The sequence below is a fragment of the Engystomops pustulosus genome, chromosome 4, assembly GCF_040894005.1.
Source record: "Engystomops pustulosus chromosome 4, aEngPut4.maternal, whole genome shotgun sequence".
Lineage (NCBI taxonomy): Eukaryota > Metazoa > Chordata > Amphibia > Anura > Leptodactylidae > Engystomops > Engystomops pustulosus.
Genome location: NC_092414.1, coordinates 66136939 through 66154877, shown reverse-complemented (window position 1 = coordinate 66154877; position 17939 = coordinate 66136939). Strand labels below are relative to the sequence as shown.

Here is a 17939-nt window from a genome sequence, read left to right as displayed (position 1 = left end):
TCTGGTTACTAGTGTGGCCCCTTAAAGTTGAAATGTTTGACAATGAGGCCCTCAGACTGATTGTGCACCCCTGATCTATATCAACAACTAGACACATGTACATATATGGGGATGTAGACATTTTTCATTCCATTTTGTGGGGCTATTGTGAATTCTCTAAGCTGTGATATTGTTTGCAGATCTGCTGTAGTGTCATGGATAATAGCTTTCTAATTATATTTATAAAGAATTATAGTCCCTAGATGTAATGTGCCATACACTTCAATTTGCATTAGTAAATTGAATATATATGCAAATACATAAAGAATTGAATTTCTGTGGAAGTCAATGTCCCTTTCATGTATATGTTCTGTAATATTGTCCATTTAGTAGCTCATTTCTATAGTGTGCAGTAAAAGATCATTCTAATCTGTTACCTTGGGACTTTTAATAAAAATCTGTGCAAAAGTATATCTCACAAAATTACAATCATAAAAATATTATTAATGGACTTCTCTAAATTGTTGAGGTTCTCATTTTATGGTAACTTCCGTGTCAGAACAAGTTTGAGTAAATAGACCTGCCGTCACATAATACAGCTATGAATAATTGATATGGAAATCCTATAATAAATGGGTAGACTAGTGTGAAGCATCCAATGTGCGCTGGCTGCTAGCTGTCAATCACGGCTGCAGCCTGTATATAAGGGAAGGAGGTGCACAGCAGACTCCTAAATGCCAGTGTTGTGCTTAGTCTTAGCATCTGTGACAGGTGAGGATATCCTACAGCTGCTCCAGTCTGCACAGATCTCTACAGAAGATGGAAACTAACTTCAGCACTGTGGAGAGCTCCCTTTCACAGCAAAAGACATATGCACTTGGACTTCAGCAATTAGACCTTGGAGAATGGACTTTTGTCACACCTACCTTACTGGTGCTGATCTGTTTACTAGGACTTGCTGGAAACCTATGTGTGATCTTCATCCTCCTTCATAATTCCAGAAAAGCCAAACCTTCCCTGATCCACTCTCTAATCCTGAATCTCAGTGTCTCCGATCTCCTGCTGTTGGTGTTCTCTGTGCCCTTCAGGGTAGCAGCCTACTCCAGGTCAGCCTTAACAATAGGTTGGTTTGTGTGTAGAACTGCAGACTGGTTCACACATACCTGCATGTCAGTCAAGAGCTTCACCATTGCTACAGTTTCCAGATCCTGTTTTATTTATACCAGAGATCCTGCTAAGCAAGTGACCATTCCACAAGTGACCATCTGTGCCGTTCTGATGTCTACTTGGGTGGTAGCTTCAGTTCTGCCATTACCTGAGTGCTTCTTTACAGATGCCAAGCAAAATGACAGCTCTGTCAAGTGCCTCATAAGTATACCATTCCAAGCCCAGGAGATGATGGCCATATTTGTCAAGCTTTATCCACTATTTGTATACTTCATCCCTTTCTTCATTGCCTTCTTCTACTTTTGGAGAGCATATGGCCAATGCCAACGCAGAGGAACTAAAAGTCAGAATTTAAGAAATCAAATGAGGTCCAGAAGACTCACCATAATGTTACTGAGTGTTACTGTCATATTTTGCATTATGTGGCTTCCAGAATGGATATCATGGCTATGGTTTTGGCATCAACCCCAAGGTGGCCCATCTCCTCCGCAAGCTTTAATGACTTTAGCCCAAGTCTCAATGCTTTCTCTGTCTTGTATAAATCCATTCATCTTTCTTCTCATGTCAGAAGAATTTCAAGAAGGCTTCAAAGACATCTGGAAACATTTCACTTCCAAAAAATCATTGGTTGTAAAAGATGAAGATAAGAATGATGTTAAAGATAATGGAACATTGACTCCAGAGGTTGTACAGGATTCAATATCTTCTCTAGATCCTGTTCACGAGCAACCTGCAACTGACGGCTCTGTGGAACAGTCCGGTTCACAACAAAAACTTGGAAGTCAAGACAGTAAGGAAAACCCTGTGTTACCAGATGTGGAACAGTTCTGGAATGAGAGAGACGCCAATCCATCTGATCAGAACAATGACCCCGTGCCATGGGAACATGAGGAAAAAGATACAGGTGCTTCTGATAAGCCTAGCACAAACATGTAAGGACCATATCAGAAGAATAGCTGGTGTTCACCTCTCCAGTGTGCCCTTATATATTCAAATTATATTGTGAATTTGTGTAAAGATGTGTTCAAGTGACAATTACCCATAGCCTATGGTGGACTTGTGACCCAGTGAATTTGGGTGGAACATGACATTAACAGAACTACAAAAATATTAACGGTCAGCTCTAAAGCCTCAAACCATTCCTCTGGCCAGGCGCTACCCAACCATATTAAATGCAATTAATTGGTTTGTATCGTGTTGTTATCTTACTATGTGCTTGTGCTTACTGGGGTTAATACTGTGCATAATACAAATGTTTACTCAAGTCTGAATCTGAACCAACCGACCCTCAACCAATAATCTGGTTATCTACATATTAAGCCTCTAAGGGGTATGGAGGGTCTCACTTATGAGGAAAGATTAAAACAACTAGATTTCTTTAGTTTGGAAAAGAGACGACTAAGAGAGGACATGGTAATTTATATAAATATATGAATGTTCCATACAAAAAATATGGAGGTAAGTTGTTTCAGATTAAATCAAATCAAAAGACGAGGGGGCACTGTCTCCGTCTGGAGAAAACAAGGTTTAATCACCGGAGGCGACAGGGCTTTTTTACTATGAGAACTCTCAATCTGTGGAATAGCCTGCCTCAGGCGCTGGTCACAGCAGGGACAGCGGAGAGCTTCAAGAAGGGTCTAGATGCCTTTTTACACATAAATAACATTGATGGTTATGTTATATAGGATTGTTTCCCCTAAATCCCTTCCTCATCCAATCCCTTCCCTTCCTTGGTTGAACTTTATGGACTTGTGTCTGTTTCCAACCGTATAAACTATGATACATAGTGAGGTTGAATTAATGAAATCTTTTGCACACTATATTCAATTTTTGTAATAATTTTGTTAAAACGGCTTCAATTATTCTACAGGATTCTTCTTTCCTTGAGCAAGTGGTTACTATGACTGAGTAAACAATTACTTGACATATTGTTTGAGATATTAAGGAAGCTTAATAAAAGGTATTGGTTTTAGCTGGGCACAAAATGACATCACACACACACACACACACACACACACAATTTTGCAGCTATTATACTTTACTTGACACAGGAGCCTGCATCATCCCTGAAAACTTGTGATATGATGTTTTATTTAAGAAATAAACTGGTTTAATGTGTGTATTCGCACAGGCAGCATGGACTGAGATCATTTCTATTGGATATTAGGATTGCAATGAACTCCGCACTTGAAATATCTGCATTGCTTAATGGACTTCGTTATCTGTGGAGTCCACATACTTAGCAGTATATATATACACACACACAGGGGATAGTTCAGGATGTGTAACTGCTTTCAAAGAAAATTGGAAATCCCTAGCAACAGAATCTAGAAAGTTATTTCTCTCCCTCGCTTACCCTACAGGTCTGTGGTTACATACTGCAAAACTGTAAGAATTTGTACAAAGGGGTTAAATACTGAAGCAATGGGTAATGTTTATGGCATTTTAGTTGCTTAGCAAGTGGATGTCATCTCATGGTGAGCCATGGAGAAGGGACTGCCACTGGATGCATGTCTTTATTCCAGCTCAAACTCGTAGTCCTAGTCTAAAATTGGGAGGAACTCACAGGCTTTCTCTATGAGTGGGAGGGGATGTAGGACTCACAAGCTTTCTCTACTTCTGACTGAGAAAGGAAAGCAGGACTCACAGGCTTTCTCTATGAGTGGGAGGGGATGTAGGACTCACAACCTTTCTCTACTTCTGACTGAGAAAGGAAAGCAGGACTCACAGGCTTTCTCTATGAGTGGGAGGGGATGTAGGACTCACAAGCTTTCTCTACTTCTGACTGAGAAAGGAAAGCAGGACTCACAGGCTTTCTCTATGAGTGGGAGGGGATGTAGGACTCACAACCTTTCTCTACTTCTGACTGAGAAAGGAAAGCAGGACTCACAGGCTTTCTCTATGAGTGGGAGGGGATGTAGGACTCACAAGCTTTCTCTACTTCTGACTGAGAAAGGAAAGCAGGACTCACAGGCTTTCTCTATGAGTGGGAGGGGATGTAGGACTCACAAGCTTTCTCTACTTCTGACTGAGAAAGGAAAGCAGGACTCACAGGCTTTCTCTATGAGTGGGAGGGGATGTAGGACTCACAAGCTTTCTCTACTTCTGACTGAGAAAGGAAAGCAGCACTCACAGGCTTTCTCTATGAGTGGAAGAGAACAGAAGGACTCACAAGCTTTCTCTACTTCTGACTGAGAAAGGAAAGCGGACTCACAGGCTTTCTCTATGTGTAGGAGGGGATGTAGGGCTCACAAGCTTTCTCTACTTCTGACTGAGAAAGGAAAGCAGGACTCACAGGCTATTTTTACTACTGGGAAAGGAAACCAGGACTCACAGGCTTTCTCTATGAGTGGGAGAGAACAGAAGGACATACAGGCTTTCTCTATGAGTGGGAGAGAACAGAAGGACATACAGGCTTTCTCTATGAGTGGGAGAGAACAGAAGGACATACAGGCTTTCTCTATGAGTGGGAGAGAACAGAAGGACATACAGGCTTTCTCTATGAGTGGGAGAGAACAGAAGGACATACAGGCTTTCTCTATGAGTGGGAGAGAACAGAAGGACATACAGGCTTTCTCTATGGTTGGAGGGGATGTTGGACTCACAGGCTTTTTCTACAACTAGGAAAGGAAAGCAGGAGTCACAGGTTTTCTCTTCTACTCAGAGGGAAAAGGACTTACAGGCTTTCTCTATGAGTGGGGAATGCATGCCACATAGGCTTTCTTTACTACCAGGAGGGAAAAGCAGGACTCGCAGGTTTTCTCTATAAGAGGGAGCAGATACAGGACTCATGTGTACAATGAAACAATTTTGCTGCAACTAGGTAGTTGCTCAATTCACTTTCTGAACCATGGTCACAAGCAAAAATATGTCACTGAAATTCAGCTGCAGGTCCTTACTTCTACGAGTCTATAGGCATACATACATCCATTACGTCTGCCAAAAATACTTTTTAGAAGATACTGCAACTCTTGGCGAAAAAATTGTTGACTCCTAGACTTGCCTCTACAACGAAATTGGGGGAAGCTTTTCAAGCAGTTTGTGCCAAAAAAAAAAAACTTTTTAAAAAGTGGCACATTTATTAAGGGTTTGAGATACTCTTCCAACTAGTACAACATGACCTTTTAAAAGGGGATGTGGTTTAGCAGGAAAAAAAAAAAAATCTGCCCCCAAAATTATGTAAATGCGCTAAAAGTCTGGTGCAGTTTTCTGGTGCAAACTAGAACTACTAATATAAGGTGCAAAATACAACTAGACAGTGTTACACTATGCCACATTTATCATCCAGCAAGCTTGCGGTCGTACATATGTCCCCCATAGACGGCAATGGCTACACTGAGCAATACGGTGCCGAACAATTTCTGTTAATTTTGGTTGAATTATAAAACAGCTTCAATTATTCTTCATTCAATGAATCTTCTTTCTTTGAGCAAATGGTTAATATGACTGAGTAAACGATTACTTGACAGATATTAAGGAAACTTAATAAAAGGTATTGGTTTTAGCTGGGCACAAAAAGACATTTCCCTTTAATTCACACACACAAAAAAAGGTCATAAAATGTTGCAGCTATTACACTTTACTTGACACAGGAGCCTGCATCATGCCTGAAAACTTGTGATATCATATGTTTTATTTAAAGGGCACCTACCACCCCGATTCTACCTATAAAAGGTAGAAGGGGTGGTAGGTGGATGTATGGGACGTAAGGATAGCCCTTTTTTGGGCTAATCCTCACGTCCCGGGTGTCTTTTACAAAATTTTATTACATGTATATGCAAATTTTTTTATGCGGCTACTGGGGCGTGGAGTAGCCGGACATGAGGCTACTAGTCGCACCTACTCCACGCCCCAGTAGCCGCGTTACTCCGCCTACCAGGTAATCTTCGTCCGAGTCCCCCGGCTACTGCGCATGCACAGTAGTTCCAGCCCCAGAGCCGCGGCCGCACAGAACGCAGGGGACCCGGACGAGGGCGCGCAGCTACCAGGAGCTGCGCGCCGAAGATTACCTGGTAGGCGGAGTAACGCGGCTACTGGGGCATAAATTTTACATGTAATAGTTTTCTAAAAGACACCCGAGACGTGAGGATTAGCCCAAAAAAGGGCTATCCTCACGTCCCATCCATCCACCTACCACCCCTTCTACCTTTATAGGTAGAATCGGGGTGGTAGGTTCCCTTTAAGAAATAAACTGGTTAAATGTGTGTATTAGCACAGGCAGCATGGACTGAGATCATTTCGATTGGATATTAGGATTGCAATGAACTCCGCAATTGAAATATCTGCACTGCTTAATGGACTTTGTTATCTGTGGAGTCCACATACTAAGCAGTACACACACATACATGGAGACGTGCAGGGGATAGTTCAGTATGTGTAAAGAAAAGTTTAACCTCTCTGGAAAATTATCAAAGGCTATTCCATGCCCCAGTGGCTTCAGCAATCCCTCCAACCAGCGCACAACCGTGCCATAACATGCACCAGCGCACCACATTAAGCTTAGCCGTGCAGAGGTAGGAGAGACTGCAGAGGCTACTGGGGTGTGGAGTAGCCTTTGCTCCCACTCCCCAAAGAGGCTACTCCACGCCCCAGTGGTCTCTTCTGAAGATGAGTATATTAAATAAACTGAAGATTACGTTAGAAATTGTCATAGGGTTAGTGAAGGATGGGAACCAACCATCAGATCTACCTTAATAAGTAGATTCCTGATGGTAGGTTTCGTTTAAGTGACATACAGAGACCAAGTTTGAGGTTACAGTGAGGTCACATCTTGTACTTTCTACCCTATATCTGGATAATAGCAACATTTTCTCTTTTTTACAAGTTTCAATTCGTAAAATGTTTAATTTTATGACGGCATCATTAAAGTAAAAATGAGAGTTCATGGGACAAACCATTTTGCTATGCAGTCTCAAGGCTGCATTGTTGACAAAGATAAAATTTCATATTATGGAGACAGGAGGGATAACTTGTGATGTTCCTACTCATTACTGCCGGGCTCCCATGTTTTTTTAGGATGATTATTACAGGCGCTTTATGTTGATTGAAAATATTTAGAGACATATTTACAATCCACATATATAAAAAAGGTTTATTGTACTTCAAATACATTAACCGAACAAACCCACCCAAATTAAACTGCAGAAACACAAGTCTTACAGGAGCATAAACTTTTACAAGAATTACCTTGACAGGTAATCATCTACTGCAAATGAAAAAAAAAAAAATCAAACCAAGATTTAAAGAGGAAAGTAAAGAAAGAAAAAAAAAAAAAAAAAAAAAAAAGAAGAAGAAAAAGGACATTGAACATTTGTGGGTTTTTTTTTTTTTACAACAAATGTTACTATCAAACCTGCCTGATAGCAACAAAAAGGCCTCATTCTAAATTGTGGTCTCACTGACATCTCTTGAGAAACAAAAATACATTTTTTTTATTTAAAAAAAACAAAATCCTATGTGAAGACTGAGTAGCTCCTTTGTTGGGTCTCCTGCAATGTTTTACTGGTTCGCTGAGGAGTCAGATGCAATAGAATACGACTTGTGACTGCGTGTCCTCACACCACAGCCTTTTGTAGATGATGAGACACATTTGGAAATGCTAGTCAAGCAAGTATGACAGCTGTGACACAAAGACTAGGTTACATTGCTAGAGACAAGCTACTGCTGCTCCTCTCAGAGTGGCTCTTCCTTTTTGCGGACTTGTAGTTGGAGTCAGTACTGTGATCTGATATAAACCTTGCAGGTGGCTCATGCAGTTGCTATGAACGGACAGTCTCTGAAATGTGCCACTATTTTGTGGATCTTCGTGCAGGTTCTGAAGCGGTCGGTGGGGGAGGGGGGCCGCGTCGATCAAGGTCGTCTACATAGGATACAATAAGTTTCCGCCGTTCGTCAGGAATGCAGTCAAGTACTAGATAGCGTTTATCGTTTTGCAGAATCTTTTCAACGTCCTTCAGATGCTGGTCGGATTCCTGAACTAATTTCTTTGATCTGTAAAGAAAAATAAAAAAAAATTCACTCACTGGATACTTGCTGCAATCGCTTCCTTACATTTAGTGGGGGAGATTTATCATACAGCCGGGGTATGACTGAGGCCATGACCATTTTTGTTGCCAAAGATACATCATCAAAAGGCTTAGGCAATCGCCCACGGCCACCGGGCAACACTATGCCAAGTTCAACCTGGCGTGGTTTTGCATGATAGAGTGTGGTTTGCTGTCCTTCCTTAGAACGCAGGCACATCCCCATGCCCGTCCACTCCACCAGCCTCCGCACACCTCTATGCCCACATGGCGTGAAGGTGGCGTATTCACTATTTTAATCGCAAATTCTTGCACTGTGCAAGAATTTTGCAATTATTTCCCACCTATGCCAGAAAACTGCCGTAGAAGCAGTAATAAATCCCAATAGATTTAAAGAGGACCTGTCATCCTTAAAAACAGCACTAGGAGCCGCTTATTAAAGTAAGCGTCTCCTAGTGCTCCAACAGTCCCAGCAGTGTTACACTGCTAGCGTTATCGGAAACCTCTGATTACACAAGTAGACACTGCCGTGCTGTACACTAGAAACCAGACCGCTCTCAAAACAGTCCAGCGTTTTCCACTTCATAGGCTGGCGGTGACCTCATGCGGCAGTCACCGCCCCTAATCCCATCCCCTCATGGATACGCAAGACCGCTTTGAGAGCAGTCCGGTGTTTTTAGTGTATAGCGCGGCAATGTTTACTTGCGTTATCGGAGGTTTCTGATAACGCTAACAGTGTAACACTGCTGGGACTGTTGTAGCACTAGGAGCCGCTTACTTTAGCTGCCTACTTCATACACCACAGAAATACAGGAAAGGAGAAAATCAAACGTTTGTGTGAAAGAGGCCTAAAGCGGACAGCAACAAGAAGCTTTAGCCCGTGTATAACACTTTCTCTACATGGTCATCCCAACAACACTCAAGATCTGTAATATTACAAACCTGTATGTAATAAATTTTGTTTCCTTCAAGAGAGTTCTGAAGTCAGCTTTGGCAGTGATGTGTTTATCTCGAATATATTCTTCAAATTCCCGTTGCCTTTTCTGTCAAAAAAAAAAAATCAGAAGAAAAAAAAAAAAAAATAGGAATAAGAAAAATAGACATTGTTAAAGTAATGAATAAAAATGATATAAACAGGAACAGATTTATAAAAATGTGGTAAGGCAAGACCAGACAGTCTTATGCTGCACACGATTCATATAAGAGTCTGATGCTGGAAGATAAAGCTGTCCTAGCAGAAGGAGGTCCAGTCGCACTTTGCAACTCTATTAGTTGGTTTATTTTACGCCAGAAGTCTGGGACAAATTTCCCCAGTTCCAACCAATTAAAGGCTAATAAAAGTTAACTAGAAAATTATACGTACCCCAAAATAATTAAACTCAACCCAAGTCCTCATACAGCCATAACAGTTAAATAGTTATGGTTTTTAAGAGGCGAAAGTGAAAGAAATGGACTGCTCAGCCCAAAACAGGAAGGGAGCTAAAGGGTTAATGCAAGTTGCACTGTAAGGATAAGCCCCAGTACTTCAACAACAATCTTATAAGTAGCATTTGATTGATCACATGGGCAACCCAAACCATGGAAGAAACAATCTGTCACCATTGCAAGATTTCTTACCCGGTCACTTGAAGAAAACTTAATGAAGCGAGGATCGTCTTTAATGATCTTCTTCACCTCCTTCCACGTTGATGTTAAAGTGATCTGCAAACAGAGGCAGCTTTAGCTAGACAAATGGTTAAAATTCAAGTGGACACATTATGCAAACATGATGTGCAGTTTTCTGGATGCACATGTTAAAGGGGTTTGCTCATGAAAGAAAGTTCTCAAATTTGAATCCCCTAGTGATATTAACACAATGGAGGCTCACATTTTTGACCCCTTACCTTGCAATTTTACTCATTTTATTGCTATTTAACTCCTCTCTCTCAGTGATAGTGTCAGCACTACTATGTCACCCCCTCCTACCTCGGATACAGAATATCTCCTCTCCACGCTGTGGCTGAGAACAGTGCAGAAGAATGTGATGCTGACCTAGAAAATGTCTGTCTGTAGTGCTGTCTGCCTCCTACCCCTCCCCCAAAACTAGTGGGAATTATCCCACCATAATCAGAAGATTTACGGTCAGATCTGATAGAGACAGGTTGGAATTATATCAGTGAACTGCTGTATTTTTGTTAAAAGCAGTGAATTCAAGAAGGCGTCTTTTATCCTTTTGATATTTAAGAATCTTGTCACGTAGAATAAGGTCCAAACGTCATTTGCTTGGCTGACTGGTGGATGCATTAACTCTTCTAAAGTTGAAGATATCACTTACAGTGTATGTTTCATCCAGTAGTTGTCTGAACTGCTCCCGCTTCTTTTTCGTCAGGGCGTCAATGTGTTCATTGAAGAGCTTTTCCTTTTCTTCCCTTTCCAGCAGGGAGCCAGACTCCCATCGATGATCCTTCCTAAGAGTCCGTCTTGTATCAGACCATGAAACATCAGAGGATCGGACCTGTAAATAATACCAACAAATCAAAATGCATCTATATGTAGATCCTGCTTGCTGATAGGACAACTTGTATGCAGTTAAAGCAGTTGTCAGATTAATAAAAAATCGCTAGGTGGTCACTGGGGGCTGCATAAATAAACGTACTTAACTTGTCCCCCGTCATGTTCTTCTGTGTAAGGAGGGACCACAGCGTGGGACACCGGGAGTGCAGGACCAGGTCAGTACGTGTTTGTTTATGCAACCATCTATTTAGACGACTATCCTTTTTTTTTTATTTTTATCACTCTACAACAACCCCTTTAACCCCTAGGCGCACCAGGACGTTATAGTACGTCCCCGGGGCTAGATGCTTAGCGCACGGGGACGTTCTATAACGTCCTGCTTCTGGCACCGGCTCACGAACGGAGCCGGTACCAGAAGCAGCGGCTGTCAGCTGTCTAGTACAGCTGACAGCCTGCGCTAACACCCGCGATCGGAGCCGGCTCCGATCGCAGGTGTTAACCCCTTACACGCCGCGGTCAAACATGACCGCGGCGTGTAAGGGTGTTTGCGCTGTGGATCGGATCCCCTGTGCCGCTTACCAGGGGATCCGATCCACTTCTGGGCAGCTCCGAGGACTGGCATGTGCCCCGGAGCTGCCCGGTCTCCATGGCAGTCAGACCCCTTCCGGGTCTGACTGCAAACTGTCTGAGCATGCGCAAGCTTGCTCAGACAGTTTACACTGCTCTACAATAAAATAGTATTGTAGAGCAGTGTATTGAACTTAAAGTTCAAGTTCAAGTATGTATAAGTAAAAATATGCAAAAACACTTAACACTACACATTATAATAAATAAAAAATAAATACATAAAAATATAAGCCCCTAAAATGTCACTTTCCAATAAAAACACTTAATAAAGTATAAAACACACAAAAACACAAAAAAACCCCGCATATTTGGTATTGCCGCGTCCGTAACAATCTGTATAATAAAACAGAATCGTTACTGGACCCGCACGGTACACGCCGTAGAGAAAAAAACCGCAAAAACTTTCCGAAAAAAGATAATTTTTAATTAATACCCTATAAAAAAGTGCTCTAAAAAGTAATTTAAAAAATGTTATGCACTCCAAAATAAGCCCACTAAAAAGAACAACTCTTCTCGCAAAAAATAAGCCCCTAACCAGATTTGTCAGCCGAAAAATAAAAAAGTTATGCATATGAAAAGATGGTGATGCTAAAATGAACAAGATTTTCTCCAAATTGGTTTTTATTCAGTACAATTGAATAAAATACACAAAACCCCCACATATTTGGTATCCCTGCGTCCGTAACAATCTGCATAATCAAACAGAATCATTATTAGATCCGCAAAGTGAACCCCGTAAAAAACAAAACAAAAAAAAGCTCCAGAAAAAAGATCATTTTCAATTAATACCCTATAAAAATGCTCTAAAAAGGGATTTAAAAAATGTTATGCACTCTAAAATAAGACCACTAAAAAGAACAATCCTTCTCGCAAAAAATAAGCCCTTAAACAGATTTGTGAGGCGAAAAATAAAAAAGTTATGCATATGAAAGACGGTGATGCTAAAATTAACAACATTTTTGCCAAATTACTTTTTATGCAGTAAAAATGGGAAAAAAATAAAAAAATCTATATAAATGAGGTCTTTTTGTAATCGTGGCAACCCAAAGAATAAAAATATACTATTTTTATGGTATGGTAAACAGCCAAAACCCCCCCCCCCCCATAAAAATCTTCCTGAAAAGTGATGATTTTCATTTCCTCTACCAACAAAGAGTTAATAAAATCTCACCAATTAGCCTATAGATTCCCCCAAATTACGTACCAGAAAAGTGCATCTCATGTGGCAAAAGAAATAAGCCCCTATAGGTCCACATTAAAAAAAAAGAAAAAAATTATAGCCTGTACAAAATGACATAGCAAATCTGATCTGGATGGCGCCTCCTTCCCTTCTATGCCCGGCCGTGCGCCCATACAGCAGGTTACCAGCACATGTAGAGTATCCGTGTACTCGGGAGAAATTGGGTAACAAACTTTGTGGAGCCTTTATTCATTTAATCCATTGTAAATGTTTAATTTTCCACCCAAAATGGGTGTATTGTGAAAAAATATTACAATTTGCAGACTGCACCTCCATTTTGTTTTAACCCCTATAAAACACGTAAAGGGTTAACAAACTTCTTAAAAGTGGTTTTTCATACGTTGAGGTGTGTAGTTTCCACAATGGGGTAATTTACGAGTCTCGCTATTATCTAGGCCTCTCAGTGTCAATTAGAAGTTGAGCAGGTCCATCTAAATACAGGTTTTGGCGATTTTACAAAAAATGTGAAAAATGATACCTAAATTCTGAGCCTCATAACATTCTAGTAAAATATGTGGGATCTTTGAAAACCATGCCAACATAAAGCAGACATTTGGGAAATGTAAGTTATGAATTTATTTGGGAGCTATGACTATCTGCATCAAAAGTAGAGAATTTAGAACGTTGAAAATAAAGAATTTTTCCAAATTTTTGCCAAATTTTGTTTTTTTCATAACTAAACACAAAAGATATCATCCAAATTTTTAAACTAATTTGAAGTACAATGTGTCACGAGAAAACAATCTCAATATCCCCTGGATGTCTCATAGCGTTCCAAAACTATAACCACTTATAGTGACACAGGTCAGATTTGAAGAATGGGGCTGCGTCCTTAAGGCCAAAAGAGGCTGAGTCCCGTAGGGGTTAAAAGGACGTCTGAAAACAGGATGAAAGACTGTATGCAAATGAGCTGGAGGGGCACCAGGCTCCAGTAACACCTATAGCTGGAGCCCTCAGACCTATTTGCCTCCAGTCCTTCATCCTGATGGTAGATGTCCTTTAAGATAAAATAGTAAATATCCACAGAATAATTTGTGATTCTCCTTCTATGCTCCTCGTCCTGAGTAAATACATGTAGATCTGTGTTATGTTTGCAGACATTATTTGCACCACTTCTGTTCTCGGAACAACTTGGTAATAGACTAGCACAGTATAAATTTACATTTAAATAAGATTGTTCAAGGGGAACAAGGCAGCTAAGAAAGGTGATCATTACCATATCAGACAGAAGAGCTTTAAAGTTCTGGATTGCCTCTTCTCGCTTATGTTGCTCCCGCTCCCTGTCGATCTCCTTGGTTTGCTCTGAACGTGCCTTCTGTACTTCCCGCTCTCGCTCACGTAAGCTTGCCTCAATGCGAGCTTGTCTTTCTAGTTCCTTTTCTTTTTCAGTATCCAAATTCTGGGGTTAAAAAAATGCATACATTATACTTTCAGACCAGAACATACATACACAAACTATATTTCAGATCTATTTTTCTAACAATGCCAGAACAGCTACAAATAAAAAATTTCTATTTTTATAGATGGAATTTCCAACAATGCTCATCCACAATTAGTCTTGGAGTATTACAAGGAAACTGACATAATAGACATAATTAAAAAACTTTGACCAGAATAATGAACTCTAGATACATTTTAAAATGTTTAAAGCTTACAACAGCATCATGAATAGTATAACATAATATGCAGTTGTGCCCCCAGAAGACTTCTTCACACTCTCTCTCTACAGGCGGTCCCCTACTTAAGAACACTCGACTTACATACGACCCCTAGTTACAAACGGACCTCTGGATATTGGTAATTTATTCTACTTTAGTCCTAGGCTACAATAATCAGCTGTAACAGTTATCACAGGTGTCTGTAATGAGCTTTAGTGTTAATATTGCTTCTAATGACAACCCAACATTTTAAAAATCCAATTGTCACAGAGACCAAAAAACTTTGGGCTGGGATTACAATGATAAAACAAACAGTTCCGACTTACATACAAATTCAACTTAAGAACAAACCCACAGACCCTATCATGTATGTAACCCGGGGACTGCCTGTATACTGCCTAGTGTCTGGGAGCAAGTCAATTTAAGGTGAATCGGATCCAGTGACAAAATGGGTGTTGGCATACTCAGGAGGAATTGCCCTCAACATTGTAAAATGCATTTTCCTTTTTAACCCATTGTGAAGGTGCAAATTTTAGTGTTCAATGAATCTATAGTAAGATAAAATTACATTTCTGTAATTTCACTTTCATTTATCTTTCACCCTCATGAAACGCTCCTAGGGTTAACAAAATTCCCAAAGGTTGTTTTGAATATTTTGAGGGGTGTAGTTTCTAAAATGGTGTCATTTTGGTGCCTTATAAAATCACTTCTAACTAAATTGACCCTCCAAAAGTAGGTTTTGATGATTTTTGTGAAAATCTGAAAAATTGCACCTAAAGTTAAGCCTCCTAACATCCTAAAAAAAGGAAAAGATGTTTGAAAAATGATGCCAAGTTAAAGCAGACATATGGAAAATGTTAGTTATCAAGTTATTTTAGTGATATGACCAAATTTCCAAAAAGTAGAAAATTTTGAATTTGGAAAACATTGTTTTTTTCAATATTTTTGCCAAATTTCCATTTATTTCATAAATAAATACTAAATATATTAAGTTTCTCAACCAACATGAAGTACAATGTGTCACGAAAAAACAATCTCAAAATCAACTGGATATGTTAAAGTGTTCCAAAGTTATAACCACTTAAATAGACACGTCAGATTTTAAAAAATGGAAGGTGAAAAGTGGCTTCAGCGTTAAGGGGTTAAAGAAAATCAGAATGTCTGAACTATCAAAATATATTAAGTCATTCCTGGTATTTGACTCCAATGGAAAATAGCACCAAAAAGTAACACTATTTTGCAACATTAAAAAAAACGGTGACAAAGTAAATTGCTTGGTTTTCTCCATAAAAAATTGCACTTTGTAGTGATAGTATTTTTATACAAGCCCCCACACTGCTATTTACATGGAAAAATAAAAATATATATAGATTTTTGAAGGTGGGGAGTGAAAAATGGAAACGCAAAAACAAAAAAAGGGCCCATCATTAAGGGATAAGGGAGTCTACTGAAAGATTTAGCCTGGTGTTTATCCTGCCAGCATTACAAAACCAAGATGAGCTTGTTTCTGATACATAAAATGTCATGATATTGGTGTGGCTGGAGCTCAGCCTTTACATTGCCCACAAGTGTGAACAGTCTTACTTACTCACAGTCCCTCAAGTGACTAGCTACCTAACAAAACCCAAAAGAAATAAAATATATATTGTAGTGAAGCAAAATGTAAGATAATGGCTGCTGCCATGAAGTTAAGGGAAAAAAAATACAAATCAAGTGAACAACATGAAAAGGAAACTTCTGAAGAAATTGAGGTAGGATAAAATAGAAGAAATGTCACATGTTTCTTACTTTTACTATTTTCTCAATGTACTGCTTGAACAGCTCCTCCCTAGCTGATGAGCTTTCTACAGCCTTGTACCTAGGGTCGCCCTCTATTTTGTCTTTGACTTTGCTCCAGCGAGACTGCGCATCCAAATGATGATTCGACAAGAGGTCAAAGAAATCCAGCTTCACCTAAAGGCAAACAGGTATACAAGACAGAGTTAAAAGGGTATTCTCATAAATTCATTGTGAATGCCCAGATATTAAATGTGAATTGCTATTATGTGCTTAAAGTGGACAAGCCCTTTAAGTTATCCGTCACATAATATCCAAATTGAAGAGGTATTTACTATGTTAAAAAAAAAAAAAAAGTGAAGATAATTTATGAATTCAGTTATGTTGTCCATTAGAAACGAGATGGTTGTCCTTGGATGTGACTACCAGAGCTTGAACAGAGAAACATTTTGTTTTTGCATATGAAATGGCCAGGAGTTACTGCATGTTCCACAACCGTCCTCTGGTATTGCATGCTAAATCCATGAGGTCAAGCAGCGCACAACAGTGCATGTGTGGCCACCACTGCCAGAGTGCGGCAGTGGTCGCATCCAAGTACAACTATCTTACTTCTAAGGAACAACACTGCAACATGGGAAATTACCTTCACACAAGAAGATTTTTTTTAACAACATCCAATTGAAGAAATGTTTGAATGTGTTAGAGGAATTAAATGTCCAGATTAGCTTTCCTTCAAATACAACTCTCAATAACTTAATATAAATATATATATTTTCTATTTCATTTTATTATTTTAATACTAGAATAACATTCAAATTTCACAGATAGGAACAACATAATATAATTTGATTTAAATTTTGCCTCTATTTCGGTCAAAGGGGTTGTCCAACTTTATTAAAAGACTATGGAGGTGGGCTGTGGAGGCTGTAAAACAAAATAAACCTGTACTTGCCTCCCCCGACGCTCCTGTTCTCCTGGGTCGCCGATTGTCAAAGCTTACAGGGGTTGACACACTCAACTCCAACTATGTAAGCCCTCCATAACAACACAGCATTTACAGTTTTCACGAGGGACCAGACATCTCACGCACAAGTAGAATTTCATTTATGATATGGCTTGCATATGGTGCTATTGAGGTGTACACTGTAGCATAAATGCTTTGTGAGTGCAGGTGCTGAAATTGGTTTTGGTTTGAATTGAGTTTGTGCCTAAAAGTATACTATCCTTACTATAAAATTATGGTGAGTGACAAAGTATGAAAAAAATACATTTTAAAATGGGGAAGGGGGAGAAACAAAAACAGTGCAACTTTGAGTCAGTATACAGGGAACAGACCCATTAAACTCAAGATGTTAAAGAGGACCTGTCACCTGTAAAAGCAGAAAAAAGGAAACCTCAGATAACGCTAGCAGACACTGCCACAATGTACACTAGAAACGCCGGACTGCACTGTAAGCAGTCAGGTGTATTCATGAGGGGGCGGTCCGAGGCGCTGCTTCTCCCCCGGACCATCACGCCCACTCCATAAACCGGCGGTGACTGTCACATGACACAGCGCGGCGCGGCGTTTCTAGTACCTGCTAGTGTTATCATAGGTTTTTGATAATGCTAGCAGTGCAACACTGCTGCATCTGCTGTAATACTAGGAGCTGCCACTAGTGCCTTTTTTCACAGGTGACAGGTCCTCTTTAAGTATGTAAACAGGTGTCATATTCCTTGAAAGTCTCCCTGATACTAAATGCTGAACGGATAGCATAGCCAGGTTGTGCTGGCTGAAAGCAGATTTTCAGTATCACCAGGCATCCCAGTGGTGATCTGCCATACCCACTGCTCGCTTCTTATGTAAGTGACATTTAAGCTCATTCATTTTTCATGTATGACCTTTGAGCCAGATAAGCAGCAACTTTTGCTTTAAAGAGTGCCAAGTTTAGAGAACTGGAGATGCAACCAATCATATTAAAGAAAAGCGGCATCCCT

General features: G+C 40.0%; 2 protein-coding genes across 4 annotated transcripts in view; one reads left to right on the top strand and one right to left on the bottom strand.

Moving 5' to 3' along the window:
- Positions 1–727: 727 nt before the first annotated feature.
- Positions 728–3274, top strand: GPR151 (G protein-coupled receptor 151). The gene has a single exon (XM_072146142.1). The coding sequence runs from the start codon at positions 799–801 to the stop codon at positions 2080–2082; it is 1284 nt and encodes a 427-aa protein (XP_072002243.1). The 5' UTR covers positions 728–798; the 3' UTR covers positions 2083–3274.
- Positions 3275–7210: 3936 nt separating this feature from the next.
- The window catches only part of TCERG1 (transcription elongation regulator 1), a 39164-nt gene continuing 28435 nt past the window's right edge, over positions 7211–17939 (bottom strand). For all 3 annotated transcript variants that reach the window (XM_072146139.1, XM_072146141.1, XM_072146140.1), the window contains 6 exons: positions 15975–16139; positions 13745–13927; positions 10483–10662; positions 9786–9869; positions 9111–9211; positions 7211–8136 (listed from right to left, as the gene is read on the bottom strand). In XM_072146139.1, coding sequence (XP_072002240.1) covers positions 7935–8136; positions 9111–9211; positions 9786–9869; positions 10483–10662; positions 13745–13927; positions 15975–16139 — 915 coding nt within the window. In that variant the 3' untranslated portion in view covers positions 7211–7934. The remainder of the gene's footprint in view (positions 8137–9110; positions 9212–9785; positions 9870–10482; positions 10663–13744; positions 13928–15974; positions 16140–17939) is intronic.